We start from the raw sequence: 25,148 nt of genomic DNA, 5'->3' as shown, positions 1-25,148 counted from the left end.
GCAGTGGAAGCCTGGGCCAAGATGGTGGCAGCATCCCCTGGCTCTCCAGGAAAGTACTCTAAACCAGGGCTCTTTTTAAAAAAAGAGGGGCTCCAGGTAGAAGGTAAGGGATTACAGTTGCTGGGGTGCCAGACATATTGCCACCCCCAGTGACAGTGGTTTTTTTAAACCAGGGTTACAGAATGAAACAGTAATATTAGAGGGCTCTGTTTACAAAAGACCTCATATCATTTAACAGAAACAGTTATATATGCATTTACTACATTACATTCATGTCACGTGTCATGCAGTCACGCATTTTGACCTCCCCTCTTGCTCTCATGTTGTGAGTGTAGGAAATTACGCCTTTCAAGGTCTCTGGTAGACAGCAGTGAAATTGCTTTGGCAAGCACAGCACAAAATTATTTAAATATGCACTAAATTAAATTATGAAATGATTAATTGGTTGTAGTGTTAGGCAATGTACTCCAAGTCACTGTGACATGCAAGCATGTTAATTCTCTTCATTCTTGCCCAAGGACGAGGCACTAAATACGTCTGTATGGGCGACCATAGTGATTGGCTGTACAGAGCAGCACACTGGAAGTAACAGTCCCCAATGTCTCACGGAATATGCACACCAGATATAGAATATACTCACTGAGTAGTAAATGAGCAAGTCAATACTGTACAGTAACTACACATTGATGAGTTAAATGATTTGCAGCAAGGGGCACCCTACCAAGCCAGCCCAGATCATAGTCCTTCAGTAGAAGTTTCTCATTGCTGATAATGGGAAGGCAGGTAATTAATATGTATTTCACCTGGCAACATCATTGAAAATAATAAGTATGGAAAAAAACCAAATAATTCCATCTACCAGAATCCTTCACAAATTCTCATTTCTGCTGATCTCAATCCAGATGTAGTGAAAAATAATCATACTGGAATTATTACCTATCAATTTTACCTTCACATGAAACATTCCTTTACAACGGGAATATTTCAATTACATTTCCCCATGAATCAACATTGGATGGGACCCTGCCTGTCTCTTCCCATAAGGGTGGGTATCAATCCTTGATATGAATCCTGTCTGGTTAAATGTCTCTCCTGAGTGATACGCTGTGATGATACTGAGCCATGGCCTGGCCCTTTCCCCAATAACAGCATCATTTCTCAACATTACGCAGGCAGAGAAATATGATAATTCACATTGATTTGTCAAACTGTTATTTATGTGAATCAAGAAGTGCTTATGTTATAGTACAAAGAGGGTGAATACAGACTGTTCCTTACAGTCTGGGCACAATGGAGGGGCAATATTCAGGTCTGGACTGTACACAGAGGCCCAAACATCAGTAAATAGTGACTGTCTACGGCATCTTAAAGCATCCCTTCTGGCATTTTCCAGAATCCACAGATTTCCCTGGCAGTATTTACAACCTTTAATACATTGCAACAAATATTAAACAGTGCAAATATAGAATGGGTTCATTTTACACTTACTCTTACTAACTGGACTATTTACATTCAATGTGGGTGGAATCAGTGAGACCCTGCCTCCCGGATTACTAAAGTTTTAAATCACTGGGGGTGCTAAAATGTTAGGAACCCCCAGTGATTAAAATCCCTTTCCTGATACCCTGGGACAGTGCTTCTATTTGCTACAAACTGCACCGGCCCAGGCTATATCCTTGTCTCCATCTTGTCTGGATTCTTCTGTCTTCTTTTGGTTCCAGTGCAGACAGGCACAAGCACAGCAGAATGGAAGCCAGTGCCCGGCAAAAAAAGAGAGCAGAGGAAAAAATGTTACATTGAAAAACTTCTGAAGAAATACCCCGGTCCAAAGAAGTTTTCTGCTAACAGGAGCCCCAGCCTGGGGTATCAGGTACATGAACAAAATCACTGGGGGTGCCAAATCACTCATTCTCCTTTAATGGCTCATATGGGCAGCCCAGATAGCATGGCTGTAGAAGTACAAGAGGAGAGGAGGGTTTTTTGTTGCTTATGTGAAAAAAACTGTTATTTTGGAAGATTAAAGAGAAACTGTACCCTAAACATTGCAGGCCTTTTTTTTTAAACAGACCATGTAAACACTGCTTCAACTAAATAAACCATTTACTTTCCTCAAAAATATAGTTTTGTAGTACAGGTATCGGACCCCTTATCAGAAAACCCATAATACAGAAAGTTCCGAATTACGGAAAGGCCATCTCCCATAGACTCCATTATAAGCAAATAATTCAAATTTTTAAAAATGATTTCCTTTTTCTCTGTAATAATAAAACAGTACCTGTACTTGATCCCAACTAAGCTATAATTACCCCTTATTGGGGGCAGAACAGTCCTATTGGGTTTATTTAATGGTTAAATGATTTCCTTTTTCTCTGTAATAATAAAACAGTACCTGTACTTGATCCCAACTAAGATATAATTACCCCTTATTGGGGGCAGAACAGCCCTATTGGGTTTATTTAATGGTTAAATGATTCCCTTTTCTCTGTAATAATAAAACAGTACCTGTACTTGATCCCAACTAAGATATAATTACCCCTTATTGGGGGCAGAACAGCCCTATTGGGTTTATTTAATGGTTAAATGATTCCCTTTTCTCTGTAATAATAAAACAGTACCTGTACTTGATCCCAACTAAGATATAATTAACCGCAACTGCAATTGACCTAAAATGGACACAGTAGTTAATAGTAGTAGCATTAATGGAGTTCATTAAGATGCTCCTTGTACTTCCTTATAGTTGTGCACGGTGTCTGTCTCATCGTCTGTTCCAAATTGTGCACAAGTGTATCTATTGATGTAGGGAAACCCTGTAGCTAGTACCACTTTCATGCTGGCAGTAATTCCAGGGTTCCCACAACATTCAAGAGGCGCATAAGACTTGTGCCTGAAGAACTACATGCAGACATGATGTGATGCAGGTCTAACTTCAAAAATGTTCAGGACAATTGTATCCAATTCATCAAAATGTGCAGAAATTGCATCAGAAAAATACTGTATTCTAGGATAAAACTTGGAAAATTGTGTCTGAAATTGTAGATTGTACATGTATTCTTAAATGACCCCTTATGTATTATGGAGGGATGTGTATTATCCCTGCTATAAAGAATTTTTAGGAGGGTTCCACCAGACGCAAGCTTTTAGGTCCCTGCCACATTTGTATTTCTGTGGACCCCCCAAAACAGAAAGCTGCTTCTCTTTCAGTTGAATGTGAAATGCGCTGTGTTCAGAAGATATGGGGTTTCTCAAAAGGACCATGTTGGTTGAAAATACCCATTTTCAACAGACCTTATTGTAGTGACTTCTTTATACTGAGTATAACCATTGTTGAAGTGGGCTGGTCTAGGACCAACCTGTAGCCAATAAGATAATTATTATAATTTTATTATTCATAATAAACACACAGATCCACCTGCAATATCAATAAAATATGGCTTTTACAAGGCAGTAAACCAGAATTACTACTCTTCTATACACCCTTCTTTGCTAGCATTTATTGCCTGTGCACCCCCCACATTAGCAAGATCTGCCCATGGAACACTATAGAGACACTAAGCTACTGAACGGGGCTGGAGAATTATTAGCAGCTTTTCTTACATTGCCCTTCATAACAGGATGTGCTAGGATACCTTCCAGGAAAAACACAGAAATATGAATAATATACAAGGGGGATTAAGGGGAAATATGGGCTTGGCAGAGAAGATAATGATGCAAACCTGTACTAAACAAGCTCTCATGTGGCTTCATTTCTGGAGGCCTTATTAATGGGCAAAATAAAGATAAAAATATGTGAAAAGGGCAATGAAAAGAATATATTTTATATGTACATATATATGTATATATAAATATTTATACATGTGTGTATATACAGTATATATATATATATTCATTTCAAATACACAGAGGCCCAAACAGCCCCCCAGCAGCCCAATAAATAGTGACTGTCTATGGCATCTTACAGCAGCCCCTCTGGCATTTGCCAGAACCCACAGATTGCCAGTCCGGGCCTGTATAATTGCAATTGTAAGTATCCAGGAAAAAGGTTTTGTTGCTCACCAGCAGTAATTCATCTGTTCCCATAGCCATTTATCACTTAATATCTATATTTCTTTAGCTCATATACTTGACCATATAAAAATTTAGTGCAGGGCACAGAAAGCTTCTCCCCACATGGAGGGAATCCTTATCGGTTTGGCCTGCTTGATCGAATGCAGTCAGAAATACACGGCACTGCCCTTTCTTACTGCCAAGTAAATTCTCTTTGCAAATATGCATGAAATGGCATTGGTTAAGTAAATGTCACCTTCATTATAATGCCAGCATTGGCCTGAGCTTCAAGCAGGTGACATATAGGTGACGGAGAAGCGCTGTTTATTTATTCTAGTCACTATGACATATTAACATTTGATTTGACAGAATTAGCAATGCAAATTGCTGTATTATAAATATAATATGCGAAAAAGTTCCACCTTGGCAATGCTACTTCCATGGAACAAACTGGCAAGCCCATTGGCTCGGGAACCAGTTACAACCCTGTGTATTGTCATCCATGAAAAGCATGTCAAGTAAGTAGACTCCCTCCTCATATTTACTGTGTGCAAAGCAGGTGAAATGCTGGAAAGGAAACTTAGTTTTGCTCTTAAAATTTCCATTTTCATTGAATACCCTCTAGGATTGACTTAACCACTTGCTTTTAAAGCAAAGCCAGGGGCAGGTACTGATTGGATCCCATCTGCAGACCAGTTGTGCCCTTATCGGGGGCTTCATCAGTGTAGCACAGCGTGTCTGATCAGCATATATAGAACCAAGAAAGAGCATGACCCCGGCAGTGTCAAAGCCACCGGTCGTCTTATTCCAAATTCAAACCTTCCATTTAATCCTGTATTAAGTATAGTTACTATGAATCCAGGATTTGGTTTGGGATTTGGCCAAGATTAGGCCTTTTTCAGGATGATTCATATTCAACTGAATCCATGTTTGTGGCTAAACTGAATCCAAATCCCTAAAACCATGTGACTTTTGCACGGAAGGTGAATTTTTTCACCCCGTGCAAAGCGCATGGTTCTCTTTAATCTGCCCTTGTCCTAATTTGCATATGCAAATTAGAATTCAGATTCGTTTCGGTATTCAGCCAAATCTTCAGCCAAAGGATTCGGCCGGATCATACAACAGTGGATTAGGTACATCCCTAGTTATTAAGCTAAATAAAGACATTGGGAGCCAAGGGTCAATTTAAAAAAAGGCCACAGGGACCATTACACAAAGACAACCAATCGAACTCTACCAAATAGGGAATATTGACCTATTTTCTCTCTGGCAAGCATACTCCTGTGATATATATACAGTACCACTAACCCCAAGTTTACCAAAGAGTCAAACCCAAGGAAAAAATCTCACTGCCTCTCCTTCAAATCACCAGGCAGGAAGGTGGTCTGCTGCTTCTTCAGGCTGCTGGATCAGAAAGGGGCTTTACTACCTGTCACTTGATTTGTCCCTCTCTTAAGTAGGGTACTGCCCCTATAAACAACAACAAAACTTAATTAACCCTTCATACCTGGTCAGAGCTTCCCATATTATGTACAGGTATAGGACCCATTATCCAGAATGCTCGGGATCAAGGGTATTCGGGATAAGGGGTCTTTCCGTAATTTGGATCTCCATACCTTAAGTCTACTAAAAAAATTAATAAAACATTAATTGAACCCAATAGGATTGTTTTGCATCCAATAAGGATTATTTATATCCATTGGGATCCATTACAAGGTACTGTTTTATTATTACAGAGAAAAGGGAATCATTTAACCATGAAATGAACCCAATAGGGCTGTTCTGCCCCCAATAAGGGGTAATTATATCTTAGTTGGGATCAAGTACAGGTACTGTTTTATTATTACAGAGAAAAGGGAATCATTTAACCATTAAATAAACCCAATAGGGCTGTTCTGCCCCAATAAGGGGTAATTATATCTTAGTTGGGATCAAGTACAGGTACTGTTTTATTATTACAGAGAAAAGGGAATCATTTAACCATTAAATAAACCCAATAGGGCTGTTCTGCCCCCAATAAGGGGTAATTATATCTTAGTTGGGATCAAGTACAGGTACTGTTTTATTATTACAGAGAAAAGGGAATCATTTAACCATGAAATAAACCCAATAGGGCTGTTCTGCCCCCAATAAGGGGTAATTATATCTTAGTTGGGATCAAGTACAGGTACTGTTTTATTATTACAGAGAAAAGGGAATCATTTAACCATGAAATAAACCCAATAGGGCTGTTCTGCCCCCAATAAGGGGTAATTATATCTTAGTTGGGATCAAGTACAGGTACTGTTTTATTATTACAGAGAAAAGGGAATCATTTAACCATGAAATAAACCCAATAGGGCTGTTCTGCCCCCAATAAGGGGTAATTATACCTTAGTTGGGATCAAGTACAAGGTACTGTTTTATTACTACAGAGGAAAAGGAAATCAGTTTTAAAATTCTAAATTATTTGATTAAAATGGAGTCTATGGGAGATGAGCTTTCCGTTATTCGGAGCTTTCTGGATAAGGTTTCCGTATAAGGGATCCCATACCTGTATAATATTCTAATGGAAAGCATTTTAAATGAAGCAATCCCCTCCTTATTTGTATGCAAAGTAGAAACCATCTAAATGCATCTGCTACATATAGCTTTATTGTCTAAGCAGAATCTAGCAAGAATGGAAGCAGAGTCACACTGAAAAGAAAAATGCTACAGAAAACAAAGTCGGCCTCGGTACCAGTACAAGCGCTTGTACTCAGAACATAGTTACTGCTGGAGATAGACTACATATGGTTACTGTACCTTCTATCTGCCTCAGAAATTCTCCGGAGAAGGAAATCTCATTTTCTCGTATGTTATCTGTGAAACTTCATTGAAAAAGCATTGTTCCGCAGGCTGCACTGAGAAAGCTAACTCAGGATATCTTGAGCTGCAGGAAATCTCACGTAAGGAAAGCTCCACGTATCCTGATTGCTATAAGCTTCATAGTCATTCACTGAAAATCACTTCTTATTGAACGTTTCACACAATTGACTGCCTTTTAGGGGTAGAAAAAAACCCTGGAATCCTAGCCCTACCACCGTCATTCTTTCAATCTATGACACTTATCTGTAGGAGAACAGGTGATTTAAACAGACATTTGTGACAATTTACAACTGGTCTTCATTTTTTCAGATTTAGTAGTTTTTTTTTTTTTAGTTAATAAGCTTTTTGTTCAGCCGCTATCTGGTTGCTAGGGTTTATTTACATTGCAGTAGTTTTAATGAGGAACTTGAATATAAACAGGAGAGGGCCTGAATATAAAGATAAGTCATTAAAAGTAATAATAACAATTAAAGTGTAGCCTCTCAGAGCAAAAGTGTTTCAGCTGCTGGGGTCTGTGACCCCTCTTACACTGCATAGAGGCAGAAAAAGAAGGCAATTACTGAAATACTATAAAAAAAAATAATGAATACCAATTGCAAAGTTACTTGGAAGGCATTCTATATTATAATAGAAGTTAATTTAAGAGTTAACAACACATATTATGCCTAATTCACAATTGCAATTGTGGGGCTTTGGCACATCACAGGGGAAATTTGCCTGTGGGCAGTAACCCATGGCAGGAACTAGGGGTAGGCAGAAGAGGCAATTGCCTAGGGCACAACGATTGGGGGGCATCAGGCAGGAACCTCTCCTGCCTAACCCTAGCCTGCTGGCCTGCCCCTGACCCATGGCAACCAATCATATTATTACAATCATTGTTTTACCTGCAGCTGTCTGAAAAAAGCCAATCACTGATTGTTTGCTATAGGTCACTGTCCTAGGGCAAATCAGCCCCCACTGATTTATATATAAGCCTTTGGGTATTTCAACTTGTATAAAGAATTCATACTTTATAGTGCTCTGAGGCAGAAGTAAGAAGCCCCCATAGATGCTCAGCTATTACCTTCACAATAACTGGGTCCACGCACATGAGGGATCACTTACTTATCCCAGGGGCCCAAGTGTAGGAGCTCACTGACAGTTGTGCCCTCTGATACAAAATGATGGGCAAGTAAGAGGTGGATAGGGGGCAGGTGAAGGGTCACCTAAGTACCTCCCTCTGCCCACCCATTTTAGCACAGTTGGTGCTGGATTCATGGGGCATGTGCCCTCTGATGCAAAAAATCTAAATGCGAGAGAAGCGAGGGGGCTTGGCTGCCTCAGGCTAGGCTAGGACCCCTGAGGTGGCGCTGCATGCCGCAGGTCTACGCTCTGAAAAGGAACACAAAGAGGTCTGTAGCTATTCTTCATATGCTCCAAGTAGTGTGCAAAGTGCAAAAAAAGTCTTCTTTTGCACTTTGTAACAACAGGGAACTGTAAATTACCCCTATGAGGGTCTGCCACTTACACCGGATGTACATTCTTCAGAGCCTATTTCTGTAATCTCTCTATCACTGAACTAAACATTGCTACATAAGGGGCCATTTATATATCCTTGGGGTGCAAGTGCACCTACGTTCCCATAGGTGGAAAGCGTCACATGGAACATCACACAGCCAACATAAATGATCCCTATAACCCCTTAGCAAAGGGTAATTCTCTCTTGTGCACTTTGCTGTGGCTCTTTAACTCTAATGGGTTTCCTTTTGTCATTCACTGCAATGTTAGGTTGCCCTTCACTTCTCGGCTCACAATATCAAGTCCAAAAAAAGCTGATGTTAACATGAGCTGCACAGAAACCTAAAAGCAGCCGGGATATTATTTTCACCTTTTTTTTTAACCATTGAATCAAATTGAAATGTAATTTTACTACATAATTCATAGAGCGCACGACTGAGAGAACCTATGTCCAAATGATTCCATCATTATCATTCATTTTCTCTTTTAATTTCCACCCTGCATTACATAGCCACAATAGATTATACACTGCCGAAGCTGTGTACCTCGGAGTCAGATGTAGGGATTATGATTATGTTCCAAAATTAAATATAATTAGAACCAAACTTCGGACATGAAAGAACTCTCTTCTATTCAGACAACAGATGGCAAATCTGAATGACCCAAGGTTTAAATGGGGCTGATTTGACAGTGAGAACCACTATAAAAAAAACAAAAAATAACTTATATGTACATAGAGTGCCATCAATTGTTCCCTCCATCTGTATTTGCTCATTGTGACCACAAGAAACAGCACGTCGCGGCCACATGACAGAGAGAAGCAGTTCCACAGGCACAGTCTGTCTGTGAGTATGGGCTGCATGGTTATTCAGCCACAGGCACCGTCCCTGCAAACCACTATTTATATTTGCATTTCTGGAAAATGACTAAATAGACTGCGGCCCCTCTTAGGCAGCAATGACTCAGATACTTCTAAATGACTAAACTATCTCGCTCATAAGAGCCATTATTAGCTAAAATACACATTGGGGGATAAGGGCAAAGTGAGAAGGACTGTCCCACACTGTACATTATTCATCCCCTCTGTGCAAATGTTTTTTACTTTTTCCCAATTTGCATTCTCACTTCATATTTGCCTAGGACAATATTCCCAGCGCTATTCATGCATTATAGATTGTGCGGCTGATTCGCTGTGAAATAACTGTGATCTCTATATACACAGACAGTAAACCCACACAGTTTAACATAAAAGTTTAGCATATTCCTAGTAAAGGCTTTATGAGCTGCGGAATAAATTCGTTTGTAGCTAATCGCTGGCAGGGTCGTTTCTCTTAGCCTCCTCCTCTCCTAGGAAGTCCACTCTGTAACAGGGGCAGAGCCAGTGGATTAATCGGGGGCAACCTGGCATCGAACGGGTTATTGTTATTCCGAAATCACACTTGTATGTATGGTCAATAGAATAAACTAAGAAAGAAAGAAAGAACTCATATAATTCAGTAAAAAGGCACCAATATAAACAGCTGATCAGCTTATGTCACTCTATAATAAGCAGTTCATATAAATACAGGTATAGGACCTGTTATCCAGAATGCTCGGGACCAAGGGTATTCCGGATAAAAGGTATTTCACTAATTTAGATCTCCATACCTTAAGGCTACTAAAAAATCAATAAAACATTAATTAAATCCAATAGGATTGTTTTGCCTCCAATAAGGATTAATTATATCTTAGTTGGGATCAAGTACAGGTTCTGTTTTATTATTACAGAGAAAAGGGAATCCTTTAACCATGAAATAAACCCAATAGGGCTGTTCTGCCCCCAATAAGGGGTAATTATATCTTAGTTGGGATCAAGTACAGGTACTGTTTTATTATTACAGAGAAAAGGGAATCATTTAACCATTAAATAAACCCAATAGGGCTGTTCTGCCCCCAATAAGGGGTAATTATATCTTAGTTGGGATCAAGTACAGGTACTGTTTTATTATTACAGAGAAAAGGGAATCATTTAACCATTAAATAAACCCAATAGGGCTGTTCTGCCCCAATAAGGGGTAATTATATCTTAGTTGGGATCAAGTACAGGTACTGTTTTATTATTACAGAGAAAAGGGAATCAGTTTTAATGTTCTGAATTATTTGATTAAAATGGAGTCTATGGGAGACGGGCTTTCCTTAATTCGGAGCTTTCTGGATAACGGGTTTCTGGATAAGGGATACCATACCTGTAGTTATACCAAACAATTAATGAGCTAATAAGTCAGTCATTTTATTGGGGCAGTGGATTTTACCTTAAGTTTTTTAATTCATTAGTGGTCAGAGTTGGCCCTGTCAGAACACTGGATAGAGATCTTAGAGACGCATTTATTAAGGAGGTGCAAAAACATGATGTCTGTATACACTAAATCCTTGCACCCTGCAGTTGCACCCTTGTGCCTTGCACCCACACATAATCTCACAGCTGAATTGGAATGATTACCTGCACATAATATAGCAGCAAAAGTCATGCAACATTTAGTCCCAGCGCAAGTTCCCTAGTAGAATGTCTTCATCAGTTCTTTAAAGTTAATGCTTATTTACTCAATTTGAGCTCTACCACAGTTTGTCCCTTGGGCCCCACTTTATTTTGAAGAGCATGTTTTCCCCCAGGCCCCTGTGTATACAGGTCCCATAGCAATTGATCCGCTTGCCCTGGGTATAGATATATCTATGGATAACGCTTCTCTCTACGCCGCATAGAGATACAGAAGAACCAGAGTGGCGCTAATTGGCTGGAGAAAAAAAATACAAGTTCCCTGTTATTCTCACTTTTCAGCATCAAACCAATGAAATCATCAGTGTTTCAAGAAGCAGTTCATTATAATAACCGAGGGGGAAAGGCAACTCTCTATTTTAACAGCATCCTTAGACAGAGATTTATTTGGAATCCTCAGGCCCGCTAGTTAGGGCTGAAGTTGGTGGGGAAGTCTGCAGCAATAAAAGCCGAAATACTGTCTAACCCGAGCCTGCAAACTCAATTTGGTTGCGCCTTCAGTTAGAAGTTGATTAAGCACACTTATCACAAGCAGCTTTCCCTGCAGACACTGTTTACTGCAGAGATAATGTGTATATCAGCAAAATTAAAGGCTTTTAGATGCATTTATATGGGCAGGCAATACACTTTACTTGGATAAAAGGCTTTCTTTCTTTTTTTTTTTTAAATGGATGCTAACACATTGCCTGCTCCTAAATACAGCAGCCTTCCCATACATCAGCTTACTTCTCGGCAAGGGCTCTGTTTGTCAAATGTGTTAACTGGCTAAAGCTGGCCATACTTTGAAAGAGCCGCTTATTTGGTCAGGTCGCCAAACCAGTGGATCTTTCCCTAATATGGCTACCTTGAGGTGGGCGATATTGGATTAATCTGATCATTCAGCCTGAGGGCCAAACAATTGGATCACATTTACAGGCCATCAGGATGAGGACCGTATCAATAAGTCAATGTACTCCTTGTCCCACCAGAATTTTTCAAACCTACCTGATCGACACCTGCCTGTTTTTCGGCCACATATCGGTTGGGTAGGGCCCCATACACTATAGGCAGCTGTGATCGGCCTGTGTATGACCACTTTAAATCTCCTTCTCCTATTGGGGAATGTATTGCTCCAGATGTACCCCCACTTCTGGTCACACAATGGCATTGTTGGGCTATTGATGTCTGATGTATTTTGGAATATGTTTTTATTTATATAGTGCTACTTATGTACGCCAACATACCCATTAGGTTATCAGTCTCTAAAGTACTGCAGGGTAGATATCCATGCCATACTTTGTCTTATCATCTTTGCTTGTGAGGTACAGGCAATAAGTAATGGTCAGGGTGGCCCTGATGACTTTGCCTCTTGGGATTTAGGACAGAATGGAGTGAAAATTGTAAGGTCCATAGAATGTTTCCCAACTTTCCCAAGGACTCTGGGATCCATATGAGTTTTATATCCCAATGATTCCAGCTCAAATGCAAAGGACAAAAATATGGGTGAGAGCAAAATGGTAAAGAAGCATCTATATGCTCTTTGCAATTCTCTGTACTCTGCTGATTCTGAGTATTAAAACAATGTGCTATAGCAGAAACCACCTCCTGCCATGACTCCTTTTCCCACAATGCCTTGCATGCTTCTTCACAGGTGTGCAAGGCATTGTGGTGGCTTCTTCTACATTGTTTCAAGAATAAAGGTGGCCATGCATGTAGCAATTACGATCTTTCCTGCGACCATTGGTCGCAATAGGAATTCTACCTCCACCGATCAAATCAGCCCTAAACGTAGATTTTAATCCAACTGATCAACGAGATGACAGGTATCCTCAGCCTTTGCGATATCAGTCATCTCGTCGAGCTGCCATACAAGCACCAAATATCGTACGAAATGAGGTTTCGTATGATAATATTGGTGAATGTATGGCCAGCTTAAGAACCAACAGTGCCAACAGATACTGTTTTACTGATTGTGAGCAGTCATACATAAAGCACTAGAACTTTCTAGCAGTCATATATAGTATAGACGTGCACTAATTCGCCAGTCTTGCCTACTTGCATGAAATGCAAGGCTCATTAACCTTGGTACAAGATAGTCCTATGCTTAACACCCACCTTGACCACTGGGCACCCTTTGTATGGTACGGCGCTCAGTGTTTCCCCAGTTCAGTTCCATGCAGCTGATCTTTGCCCACACATATCCATAGCTGAATAACAGGCAAATATACTTTCCCTTCCAGCATCTGGCACAACATTTTGCCCCAGGTTGTGGGAGGGTTTCAATTGTGCTTGAATTCTGGGTTTCATTTTGGGTAAAAACACATGAAAATGCTCTGATTATTTGGCACTTTGACCCTTATTTCTGAGAATTCAAAATGTGCTTATTTATTTAGTATTTGTCTAAATTCTGCAAGAATCTTTCTTTCCATTACAGTACAAATAGCGGGAGTCATAACATTAGCTGTTAACAATGCAGACCTTGAACATTCTGTTTATTTTTATGAGAATATATTATTTGTAGGCATTTTTTGTAAGGCAGGTCTCACAGCTGTTTGCTGCCTGAAGGTTCTGGCTAGACGGAATAGGCCGGGACTGGGACATTAGTATAATAAAGAGCTAATCTCTAGTGCAGAGCTGCAGATGGGGTCACTCACCCATCAAAGATATGATTCTGAAAGGAAGAGCGCTGGATAGTCATTAACTGGATTTGGGTTATTTCCAGTGCCTAATGCACACAAGTCATTTCAAAGTGTCTCCAAAATTGATACTTTCTTTTTTAATCTGCAGAATATTGCAGAATCACATCCTGTACATCAGATGTTCCCCAGACGGCCAGACAGTTAGGGTGACATCTGGGGACAATGCCTGCTTGTTCTCCTAAATACTCCCGGAAGCCCAGCTTGAAAGTCAGCTACAGTGAGATCTGGAGGTGAAAACTTTTGCTGTTCTAAATATCCTTAAAGCAGGGTGCAAAAAGTACAAAAAAGGGACAATCCACCATGTCATTTTCCCTTTGCACCCCTCCCAGCAGGTACCAGAATTGTCTCAAGACTCTGTGCTTTGTTTTGGAATTCCAGAGACCTATGTTCACCCCATGAATTCAGCTCTGCCCATGTTCAGCAGCACTATATTCAACAGGGACAACATGTAGGCATCTACCTCCAGCCTCTTACCCCTCAGTGTGCAACAGTGGGTTCAGCCAGCAATGGGCCCAATAGCAGCAACCTCTTAGTTCTCTTGCACTTGAGTCTGTGGTGTCAGTAAATGACCCCTAGTGTTTAATTGGCTGATACAGCAATAATTTCACAAGTCTACAACCTTCTTATCACAATGGAAATACCCTAAAATGATTACTGGAAATCCTTGTTCTTAATTAAATGTAACTTTTTCATTGTATTTGTATAATAATAGGTTTACATGAGCGTTCTCAACTTTCTAGCCCTTGATAGTTGTTAATGAATCCATTCCCAACATCAACTCGAGAACTCTGGGTTCCCTTATCTCCTTATTTGACCTACTTATTATTTATTCACACCTAAATACCCATGGTGCCTTTGGCCTTTGATAACAAGTAGTGATGAGCGAATCTGTCCCATTTTGCTTCACCCCAAAATTTGCAAAACTGCTGTAAAATGCATTTTCCATTAGCCAGAATTCTTTATCCTTTCCAATTATTTGGACCATCTCTTGTCTAAAATCCATTGAATTACACTGAAATATTTAAATGTACAAAACTAGCATTGTTTTGCAGTCAAGTGGGATTTATTCCCAAGGCATAGCTAATCAGGCAGGAATGAAGAAGAATGTGCTGTTGAGAATGCCATTGCCAGTTTTCATGATGCTCTGAATAACGGGTTTCTGTATAACAGATCCAATACCTTATTATAAAGCTTTTCTTAAAACCCTAGATGTTTTATTTAAGAATCTGACAGGAAAGCTTCTGTGTTACATATGGAATCATTTCTTTTCAATGCTGTAAAAAATTAGGAATAGTTGAATGTAACCGTGATAATGTATTAATGTATTTAGCCTGGCGGTCACATTGTGCTTCACCTTCAGTCTGTCCAATTCCGAGCGTAGAGTAACCGTGCAATCACAGGTCATACATTGCATTAGTCCCTAAATCTCATTTGTACTTTGTAATATTCTGCTGTAATGATCTCTGACTTTTGTTTAAATCGTTTGTGTTAAAACGAAATTAGGGAATGCTCAGGAGCAAAAAGGAATGATAATAACACCCCATCACTGTGGGAATGCAGAATGTCGAATTTGAGCCATCTTTATTTTAATCTATACACCTCTGGGTGTTTTAGGCCAGGGATGTTTGGTCAGTGCTAGTGGGGGGAAGTTGAAGCATTAAATTGTGTTGAGAAGACTTTTCTTTGGAAGGATAGGATAATTATATTGACACATTATTATGAATACCAGCCAATAAATGTTCTACTTACATATGCAATATATTAACTTCTAATAGTATTTGATAACTTTTAATCTATTAAGCTTTTGGTTTCCCAACACCAACCTGAGAAATCCACTGGATTTGTGGCTATCCTGTGATTGTGGCCTTTTTGTTTATTGTAAAAGCAAAATGCACCTAAAGGCCTCTTTGTCTATGGCAAGGATACCCTGCCTTTTTTACTCGTGAGCCACACTCAGATGTAAAAAGTGTTGGGGAGCCACACAAGCATGAAAAAAGTTCTTTGGGGAAGCCAAATAAGGGCTGTGATTAGCTATTTGGTAGCCCCATGTGGACTTGTAGCCTGCAGGAGGCTCTGCTTGGAGTAAAACTGTGTCTGTGCTTCCAAAACTTGTCTCCAAGCCAGAAATGTAAAAATAGGCAACTACTGTGAGGCCACTGGGAGCAACGTCAAAGGGAGTGGTGGAGCATGTTGCTCAAGAGCCATTGTTTGGAGATCACTAGTCTACAGTATACATAAAGTAACATATGTGCAATAGACAAAGCTTTCTGCATCTCCAGTAAACAAAAAGGTAGTTGATTGGCGCCATTCATTGCTTGCATAGCACTGCTTTAGTGTACTTGTTTTTTTTTTAATACCCATACATAGCTGTTCAGCCTGAACTATTATAAAGCTTTTGTCATGGTATCATGGCTTCCACTCTGAACCAGTGCCGCAAAACTTACCGTGTAGTTAAGTGCAGTGGACACAAAAGCTCCATCTTCCGTATAATGCGTTGTGCTAAAGTTTCCAGCAAAAAGACCCCTGCAAAACAAATGGCACTGGCGTTAGAACTGAGGGAGGGAAACACATATTTTGGTGTCTCATTTGCAGCAGAAAGCCTTCATTAATTAAATATACAATAAATAAATAAAGAAAAGAGCGAAATGCCATCTGTGTTTTCAAAATTCCAGTCTGGGACATAAATGATACAGCGGGGGAAAAAAACGGCCCTATTGAATTTGGAAAGAATTTTTTTTAGATGAAAACTGTTCTGATTAATGGTAAGAATGGGTTTTGTTTGCGGAGAAGCATCCAGATGGCTCTGCTTCTAATAAACAAACTGAAATGTACACAGACGATTATTTATACTTAATGGTAAACATGGAAATTAATCTTTATTAACTGTGGTAATTTCAAGGTAAACTAATGTGAATTTAAACAGCTACAGTATGTTTAAATGAATGAGAAACTAATTGAACTAATTGTATGCATGCAATTAATGCTTTAATTATATAACTCCAGACTTCTGCTGGAATCCCATTTTAAGACACTTTGGCATGAATTCTTATCTTTATCCCTGTGTAGCTTTACCAGTTTAATATCACTGTGCTCACAGAATGATTAAGGCAAGAACTAGGCCAGGACTACAAGTTTTCAGTAGGACTTTCATTTAGAATGCGATAGGAATTCAATCATCATGCCCTGAACTGAAATCCTAGGGTTCACTAACTCCTTGTTAGGAACCATAAATCTTTAAATGTCCCAGATAATCCCTTCAACCACTTTTTACTGGCGCACAAAGTTTACTCATGATGGTCAGAAACATGAATGAAGGTCAAATACTGAAAGATCAATAGAAAAGAGCAATATACAGGGCACTCAAGAGATTGATACAGTCCTATACTGGGGAAGTGAACCCGGGTCTTTGTTGTGTATTTATTCTACATTTTCATGCATGATGACATCACACACCGGCGGCACAACACTATGTTGCCATCATCCTGACATTGATTTCTTGATATTGGAAATGTCATCCCATCCCTGCAGGAGCAGTTACTCAAAACTCAATTCATATACCAGTTTGAGAGGCACATATGGGACATACTACACCAGAGAGAACAGGACAAATTCTCCCAGTGGCACTGGTACTGGTTTACCTTTTTGGATTCCCAGGAATACAAAGACTTCCACAGATCTCTTGCAGCCTTATAGTTTTCCAAGTGTTCACATGACACCCATCAATATCCTACTGAGACGGTAGTTGTTCTTCTGCACATATTTTTACACTTTTCTGCTTTAAAATTTACATTACCTTATCTGGGCCCTTTAAATCTGAAGGAAAGACTATATCCTGTAGTGATGCATGGAATGACCGGCAACCTAAAGGACCCGGGAGTTTACGCTTAGGTTAGGCAGGATAGAGTTGCAATTTTGGCAACCATTGGGGTTGGGTGGGGGTCACACAGGGGAAGTGCATTCTTCCTCTACTTTCCCTGTTTTGGAACCTAAGGTGCGGGCAGAAATGGCATGCAGAGGGGAAAGACGAAGGTATGGTTTGGGTGGGGCAACACTTTGCAGGGTTGGGTTGGGTGTGGATTAAGGTATTGTGGGTTACGGTTGGGTGCAGGTTTAGTTTTTCCTGACCTTCACAACACTAATAGCCTGTATCTGTAAGGGCCGCTGGCATAACCATTTGATTTGCAGGCCACTGATACTGCCAAAACAAAAACAGGACAGGTATGGCATACAAGATACTGTATGCAAGGCAGGTAAGGAAGGCACTGATTGCAGGCAGGCAAAGTGGGTACAGTCCAGGCAGACAGCAGTTCCATTACAAGGTACTGCTGGAACAGGAAACAGGACAAAGTCCAAGGTAGAACAACAAGGGCTTGTTTTGGAAACAAGCCAAAAATTGAGCAGTGTAAACACCCAGAAACTGAGATCCAGGACCAGCTGACCCCTGGTGTGGAGAGATGGTGATGATATCACTGCGCTGCAAACAGCAGAGGAACGTCATTGCCTACACTGGAAGCGCTGGTGTTGGTGCAGCTTTACGGCTGGATGTACAAAAGTTTGCCTTCACTGGCGAATACATTTTTTGAGACCAGTCCAACAGCAACCCATTAAAATGGCTGATACATATACTCTATTATAATTGCATCTTACAACAGTACATAGGTTTCCACATAAAACACACACACTCTTTACAGACAGGAAAAAAATAGAAGACGCATAAATATTTGTAGCTGACAGATCTCATGGAAAACATATGGCAAAGTTAAATTAGTCAGGGTAAAAGACTTAAAGCTATAAAAGCGAACACTGAGTTGGGAGCATAAACACCTAACAGCTCTAAGTTATTGTCATAGGAGGCGCTATTGCTTGTGACTACAGCCTATGGGTCTCCAGCTGTTGCTGAACTGCCATTTCCCAATACCATCGGCACTTGCAGGATTCCAGGATTCCAGTAAGAGTGGCAAGCGTGAAAATGCTGTGCTATTAAAGTGTAGTTCTATTATTATTATATACATAATCTAATTTATTCAAGAAAAATATGGTCATGTAGCATCTCATTTATTAATAATGGCACAAACTAGCCCACTGACCTTGCAAAGCCTCTCTTGCTTGATCCTATTACACTCGGCACACAGCTGCTAAGAGAATAACACTCATCACAGATAATAACTAAATCTCTCAACTATAGGAGTTTATTTCCCAGTAGTTCCGTCTTCAGCCATGAAGCTTAGGGGAGAAAAAAAATAACAGGATCTGAGCAACCCGCTTCATAAACTGTACTTCCCTTGAAATTGCTAGTATCATGTGGACAAATACAATTCCTTTTGAGACGCATTTTTTTTTAAGTAACAATATGGGAGACATTTTGAAATGATCATAGGTTTTGGCTGCTAATGGAAAAGTCTGTTGCAACGCACTTTGCGATTGTTTGGGAAAAAGAATTTCTGATTATAAAGCCACAAAAAGTTTGAATGTATAGAAAAAGGAAATAGTTTCAAAATGGAAATATGGTAGAAGGAATATATATATTACTATTAAAGGCCCAGGGCTATCAGACTTCAAATCCCACAGGCCAGATGTCACATAGGCTAGACCAGAAGTTAATTTGCCATAGTTACATAGTTAAGTTGGGTTCAAAAAAGATTCCATCAAATTCAACCCATCCAAACAAACCTAAGTGCACATATACACTGACACTCATACCTACCAATCTATACACTCACATACATACAGTAAACTATATATACAACCACTAATACTAACTGTAGATATTAGTATCACAATAGCCATGGATACTTTGCTTGTTCAAGAACTCATCCAGGCCCCTCTATAGGCATTAACAGAATCTGCCATTACCACATCACTAGGAAGGGCATTCCCCAACCTCACTGCCCTCCCCGTGAAAACCCCCAGCACTACTTTAAATGAAAGACATCATTGTCTTAATAGAACCTGGCAGTACAAATTTGACTTATCATATAACCAGGGCACTTTCATGAAAAATATGGACACTTTGGAGGCCCTGGCCGGTGGGTGTGCCCTTCTGTCCTGTAGCGTGCATGTACTCCTTGGCAATGCCAACACATACACAATGACATTGAAGTGTAAGCACTGATGCTACACTGTATGCCTTGATGCCATTATGTTTATCTTGACGAAGTGGACATTCCATTAGTTGCCACAATATGTGGAATCATCTCCACTTCCATTTTGGCACAAATTCTCCTATAAATCCTGTTTCAGCCCTTTCACTGTGCCCAGACTAGCTTCTGTTCCTCACATCCTGCTCAAGCCTGTTGTTGAGTGTTTTTCCAGTTTTTTTTTTACTACAGCTGGTTTACTGACCTCAATTGTCACCTCCAGCCCATTCCCAACTACAATTTTGCTTTATCCTAGTCTGTACCAAACATATACTTGTCTGACCTCAGAATTGAACAAATTCAGTTCCAGGGCTCCAAAAGGGCTTTGGTGAAGGCCATTACCACACAGCAGTTCTCCTGATTCATAGAAGAGTTAAGCTGGCCATACACGCACCGATAATATCATATGAAACCTCGTTTCGTACAATATTCGGTGCGTGTATGGCAACTCGGCGAGGCGACCGATATAGCAGGAGGCTGCTGATATCAGTCGACTCGCCGATCGGGCTAGTTAAAAGATTTTGATCGGGCGCCATTGAAGGCGCCTGAGCAAAATCTGCCTTCAGGGCTGAATCGGCAGAAGGAGGTAGAAATCCTATTGTTTCTACCTTCTTATCTGCCATTTCAGCCCTGAATGTCAGTGGAGGGTTGGAACGATCTTTGAATTTGAAGTTGAATACATTGAAGATACCTCACCATGAATCCAGGGAAGGGAGGCATCACAGTGATACTTTGGAACTGGAGTGTGGGAAGATTTTGGCAAAAGCAAATTGTTCGGTGTTTGGTAACGGCCACTAATGAATCTAAGTACCAACCACTTTCAGATGCTGCCTCATAAATCTTCAGAGGGGAGGCACCCTCAATTCACATTATCTGTCAGGACAGACCCAATGATCCGATGGGATGGCAGAGAAGCCTGTCAAAACTAACTCCCAAGATGTCCATTTACAGTTAGACAGCAAGGTCAAAAGCATTTAAACTGTCCAACCGTATCAGCGTGTATATGGCCATTATGAGATTTAAGAGTCTTTTCAATCTGTGAGAATGTAAAGGTGACAAGATGAAAAAAAAGCTAATTACTGGTAGTTTTGCAAACAAAGAATTATACCTTGCCTCACACAATAGCTTCGGAAGGCGAGACTTGGATCGAATTAAATGCATGTTATTCAGAAAATAGCTTTATTCAATCCAACATTGTGTAACCTTCATTATGTTGTATAACTCACATTTTCTTGTTCTTTTTTGCAGCTCGGCTTTTCAGCTAGAAGAATAAGGCCAGAATACCTTCTAACCGTATATTACATGGTGCTGTATGTTTCTCAACGGGACAGTCTTTCTCTTGAGCACAAATCTATTACACGGAGAATGAGCCTTTACTACAGAGAAAGTAATGTGTTAATCACATTTACCTTCTCATTTAAAGGTATTTAGAGAACCTCCATGGTTGGGGAACATGGAACATAAAGCATAAATTATCATCAAGTTGTTGGTCATTTAAAAGCAATCTGGAGTCAGAGGGCATCTAAAAAATCTGTATTGGATTGTAGACAATGGGTAATTATCAGCAGGAAATAAGAAACAAGCAGAAGGACACTTATATGATTAATGACCTTTTTCTATTCATTAATCAACCCACACCTAAAGAACTGATGGCATGCATGTTATACAATGTTCTGAGTCAATATGGCTGGCTTTTGTCTGGGCTAATGACCATTTAAAAGGCATTCTGTATAGTGATTTACATGATCACCCATTATAATGATGTTTTATTAGATCATCTATTATATTTGCTTTAAAACCACTGGAGGAGCCAAATTCCTTGCATATCCATGAAAGTAGAAATCTTTGAAGCAAAACAATAATGTTTACTGATAATTCTTGCTGATTTACATACAAACGATGTGAATCGCGTTGTTCTCTCCTTGATGCTCTCTATTGTGAAACTACTTTTTTGGGGTTGGCAGAGCCTGACTAGAAACACTGTGGGTATCACCGATGGTGCAAAGCTGTTCCATTGCTGAGACATGGCCAACACACTTTAATTGTGCTTTTAAATCCCAGAGAAGAGTTTTAATATTCAAGAGTCTCCATAAAAATTAGAATGTCTGTAAATGTCCATGTAATGCGAAGAACCTAGTGTTGGACTGGGTTAATCTGGCCCACCAGAAAGTCTGAGGAAAGGGCCCACCTCCAGGGGGGGGGCAACAGTCCCATGGCCCAATGGGTTTTCTCCCCAAGTCCCGGCGGGCCCAAACATCTCTAAAAACAAAATGTTTCTCTCACAACACTGCAAAATCAAGATAGATAATAGGAGCTAGTGGCATAGTAGAAGGACCTGGAGCATCCGAGACAAGAATATTTTTGATGATAAAGCTTCCGTACACTAAAAGATCTGCTCTGACAACTTTTTGATTTGAAGCCCATTTGACCTGATTTGACCACTAACACAGTGGGCCAAATCAAGATTATCCAATTATTTGGCATCCAGGCCAATGATCATAATAAGGTCCTAGGCAGACCTGACAGGAGAGGATACATCAATATGGTCCTCATCCCATGCAATTTTCTAACCTGTCCAATAAATATCCAAGTAGATATTAGGTAGCCAGGCTGTCAGGGGGGCCCATACAGGAGACAATAAGCTGCCAACTTATCTGGGGGGAACCAAGCCAGCAGCTTTTATTGGTCTGTGTATGGCCACCGTAACTGGTAAGCTCTCATTGAAGCTAGCCGACACTACATATTTGAATTAAATGGATGCAGTTATTAAATCCAAAGCATTATTTTACAAGATTTGTTGTTGTAAAAAATTAACCCTCCCCCAACCTTATTTATTGTTCTGATAAAGAGGCACAATGACCAAATCTAGAGGTGTCATCACATAACTGGAGAATGTGCAAGTATTCCTATGGCACCCATTCATATTAATATAAACATGCAGTAATTTGCTATTTTCTCATCTCTATTCGAGGCAAATACTCGAGAGGTACTTATAAAATCTGGGTCCATTTCCTGTTTGGAAATTTGTTGTTTTGTTTCGAGAAACACAACATCTGTAGATAATAAATGTAAGTAATGCAAATGGTTATTACTGTCCTTTACAAATGCACATGCACGAAAACAGCCATTTTACAGAAAGTAGCACTAATAATTATATTTATGCCAGTCTCTCATGCAAATTCATAGATTCATAATTGTTTTTCCATATTCATTTGCCCAAGCAAAGAACTACATTACATGTTTTTGTACTGAGGAGCATTAGCTGCAATTTAGGTATCCATCAGCAGGACAGATTATGTGTATGGATAGAGGAAAGAAGTAATGAAGGTGTAAGACCAGGGATCCCAGAAAATAGGCAACAGCACTGTGCTGCAATGTCCCGGGTCAATTCCAAGCAGGGCACTATCCACAAGGAGTTGATTTACTTACCTAGGTGCAAAGTGCAAAGTGCAATTTCATTCACAATTGCTGTGTTTCCAGTTCCAAATGTGGACGCAAATGGCTATTCTATTGATGCAATTGTGCTGCACCTACTACAGTCTGATTAGCCAAATGGCTGCAACTAAGCATGTGCTTTGTCTGCCTGATGTCATTTCTAGTGTTCGGCATGCAAGTCATATGTGCACTTTATTCTTTTGGTGCAAGTGTGCTGTGCCTATTGATCCAGGGCTTTGATGGAACCTTGGAGCTACCGCCTGTCAGGAGGTGATGGTTGCTCCAGGGTTCCCCTGCTTCAATAGTTGCAACATTGCTTAACTTGGAACAGAAGGAAGGAAAGACTGAGTAGCACAGAGCGCAACTATTCGGAAGTATGGAGGGACATTTTGACGCAAGTACCTTTATCCACGTGTAATTTAAAAATAACCATGTATCAACTTTTCATGAGATGAGGAGATGAGGGAGGGAGTGCAGAGCACTTGCTTGAACAAATATGTGCCTGCTGAAGCACACTCAAATTTGAATCAGAGATTCAAGTGGAAGCATAATGTGGGATCCAAGCCTCCAATCACTTAATAACTATTCTGCATCAAACCTAAATCTGCCTGTAATAAAGGGATTGTGTCACCCTGGTGCTGAAGTGCATCTGTATTTGTGTTGTCAAGAAAAAAACTCTGAAAACAGGTCAGTAGCGCATGTAAGTGTCAAGACCTGCTCATATTATTGTTGTAATCTGACAGACTTCAGTGCCAGGAATTAGTGAATGGGGCTCTAGAGGCTCTGATTTTCCTGCTTGTGCACCCTGACCCATGCCTGGATTTGTGGCAAGGCCACAAAGACCCAGGCCTAGGGCAGCACCAATTAAGGGGTGGCATGCTGCCCAGTGCCACCTGAAGACTATATGTGGGGCACTGGGGACTAGGTGCACGGGAAATCTCCATGCACCCTGTCCCCTGAGTTCTAGGTGTAGGAGCATTCATGAGGTCCTCTGGGAGGGGTGGGGGAAGGCTGAGGATGCCGGCCTCTGGGTGTCCTAAAGAGGAATCCAACCCAGCCATGGCCTTTTATAAATGAGGACTTTAATCTTTAACTGTGAATAAACTTTTCCTTTTATGATGTTACTGACTAAATGGCATTACAGGGTATGAAAACAGAAAACAGGGAGGGCAGAAATTAGAAACAAGGGGGCTTATCTATTAATCTATCTTCTGCAAGGACATTGTATTATACAGTTAATGGTCATACATAACCGCTATGGCTCTGAGGAAGGCTGACACTTAAAAGAGATATAAACCCTCCATACAACCTCACCCCATAGCTTACAGGAATAGTTGCCCCAAACCAATAACAGATTGCCTCCAGCTCTGAATGCAGGAAGGAGACAGATGTACTTTCACAGCTGGACTATAATTCCCAGTATACTCCAACATATTATCAAGGGACAGAGCATGCTGGGATCTAACATAGTTCTGCATTGATTGAGCACTGTAATGGTTAGGCTGAGCTCCGGAGAGGAGGTTATGCCAAAAAAATTGGGGCAGATAGCTAGAGCAGAGTTTTTATGGGAACCAACAATGCCATCTCTTCATTGGATGCTAGGCTGGAGGGCGTGTTTAGGATTCAGAGCTGAGTAGAACTGAGCATGCCCAGTAGCCAACAGCCAAAGTAAATTCCTGATGGAGGGGGCCAAGTTAGTTAGAGGAGCAGAAGGAATCCTAAGCGATTAAGGGGATGCAGCCTTACTATTGAGCTAGTGGCGAGTATTTAAAGATTTCAAAGAGGCTGTTCATTTATACATTTTTTTTTTGTTGGTGGGGGGGTCATGTCCTTTAAGCAAGATTTTAAAGCAATCTGTATTTTATGCAATTCCCTGCTCTTGGAATGTGCACCTACATCTTTCACTTTGATGCCCATTTTATTACGCAACACCTAGGGGGTGATTTATCAACGTTTATATCAAAATATTTTCCACAA

General features: G+C 40.3%; 1 protein-coding gene across 1 annotated transcript in view; it reads right to left on the bottom strand.

The window, feature by feature from the left end:
* The window catches only part of adam12 (ADAM metallopeptidase domain 12), a 317,400-nt gene that overhangs the window by 138,600 nt on the left and 153,652 nt on the right, over positions 1-25,148 (bottom strand). Inside the window, 1 exon segment of the mRNA NM_001040014.1 lies at positions 16,044-16,122. Within this exon segment, the coding sequence (NP_001035103.1) occupies positions 16,044-16,122 (79 nt within the window).

Source organism: Xenopus tropicalis, chromosome 7, assembly GCF_000004195.4.
Source record: "Xenopus tropicalis strain Nigerian chromosome 7, UCB_Xtro_10.0, whole genome shotgun sequence".
Classification (NCBI taxonomy): Eukaryota; Metazoa; Chordata; class Amphibia; order Anura; family Pipidae; genus Xenopus; species Xenopus tropicalis.
This window is presented reverse-complemented; position numbering and strand designations above follow the sequence as displayed.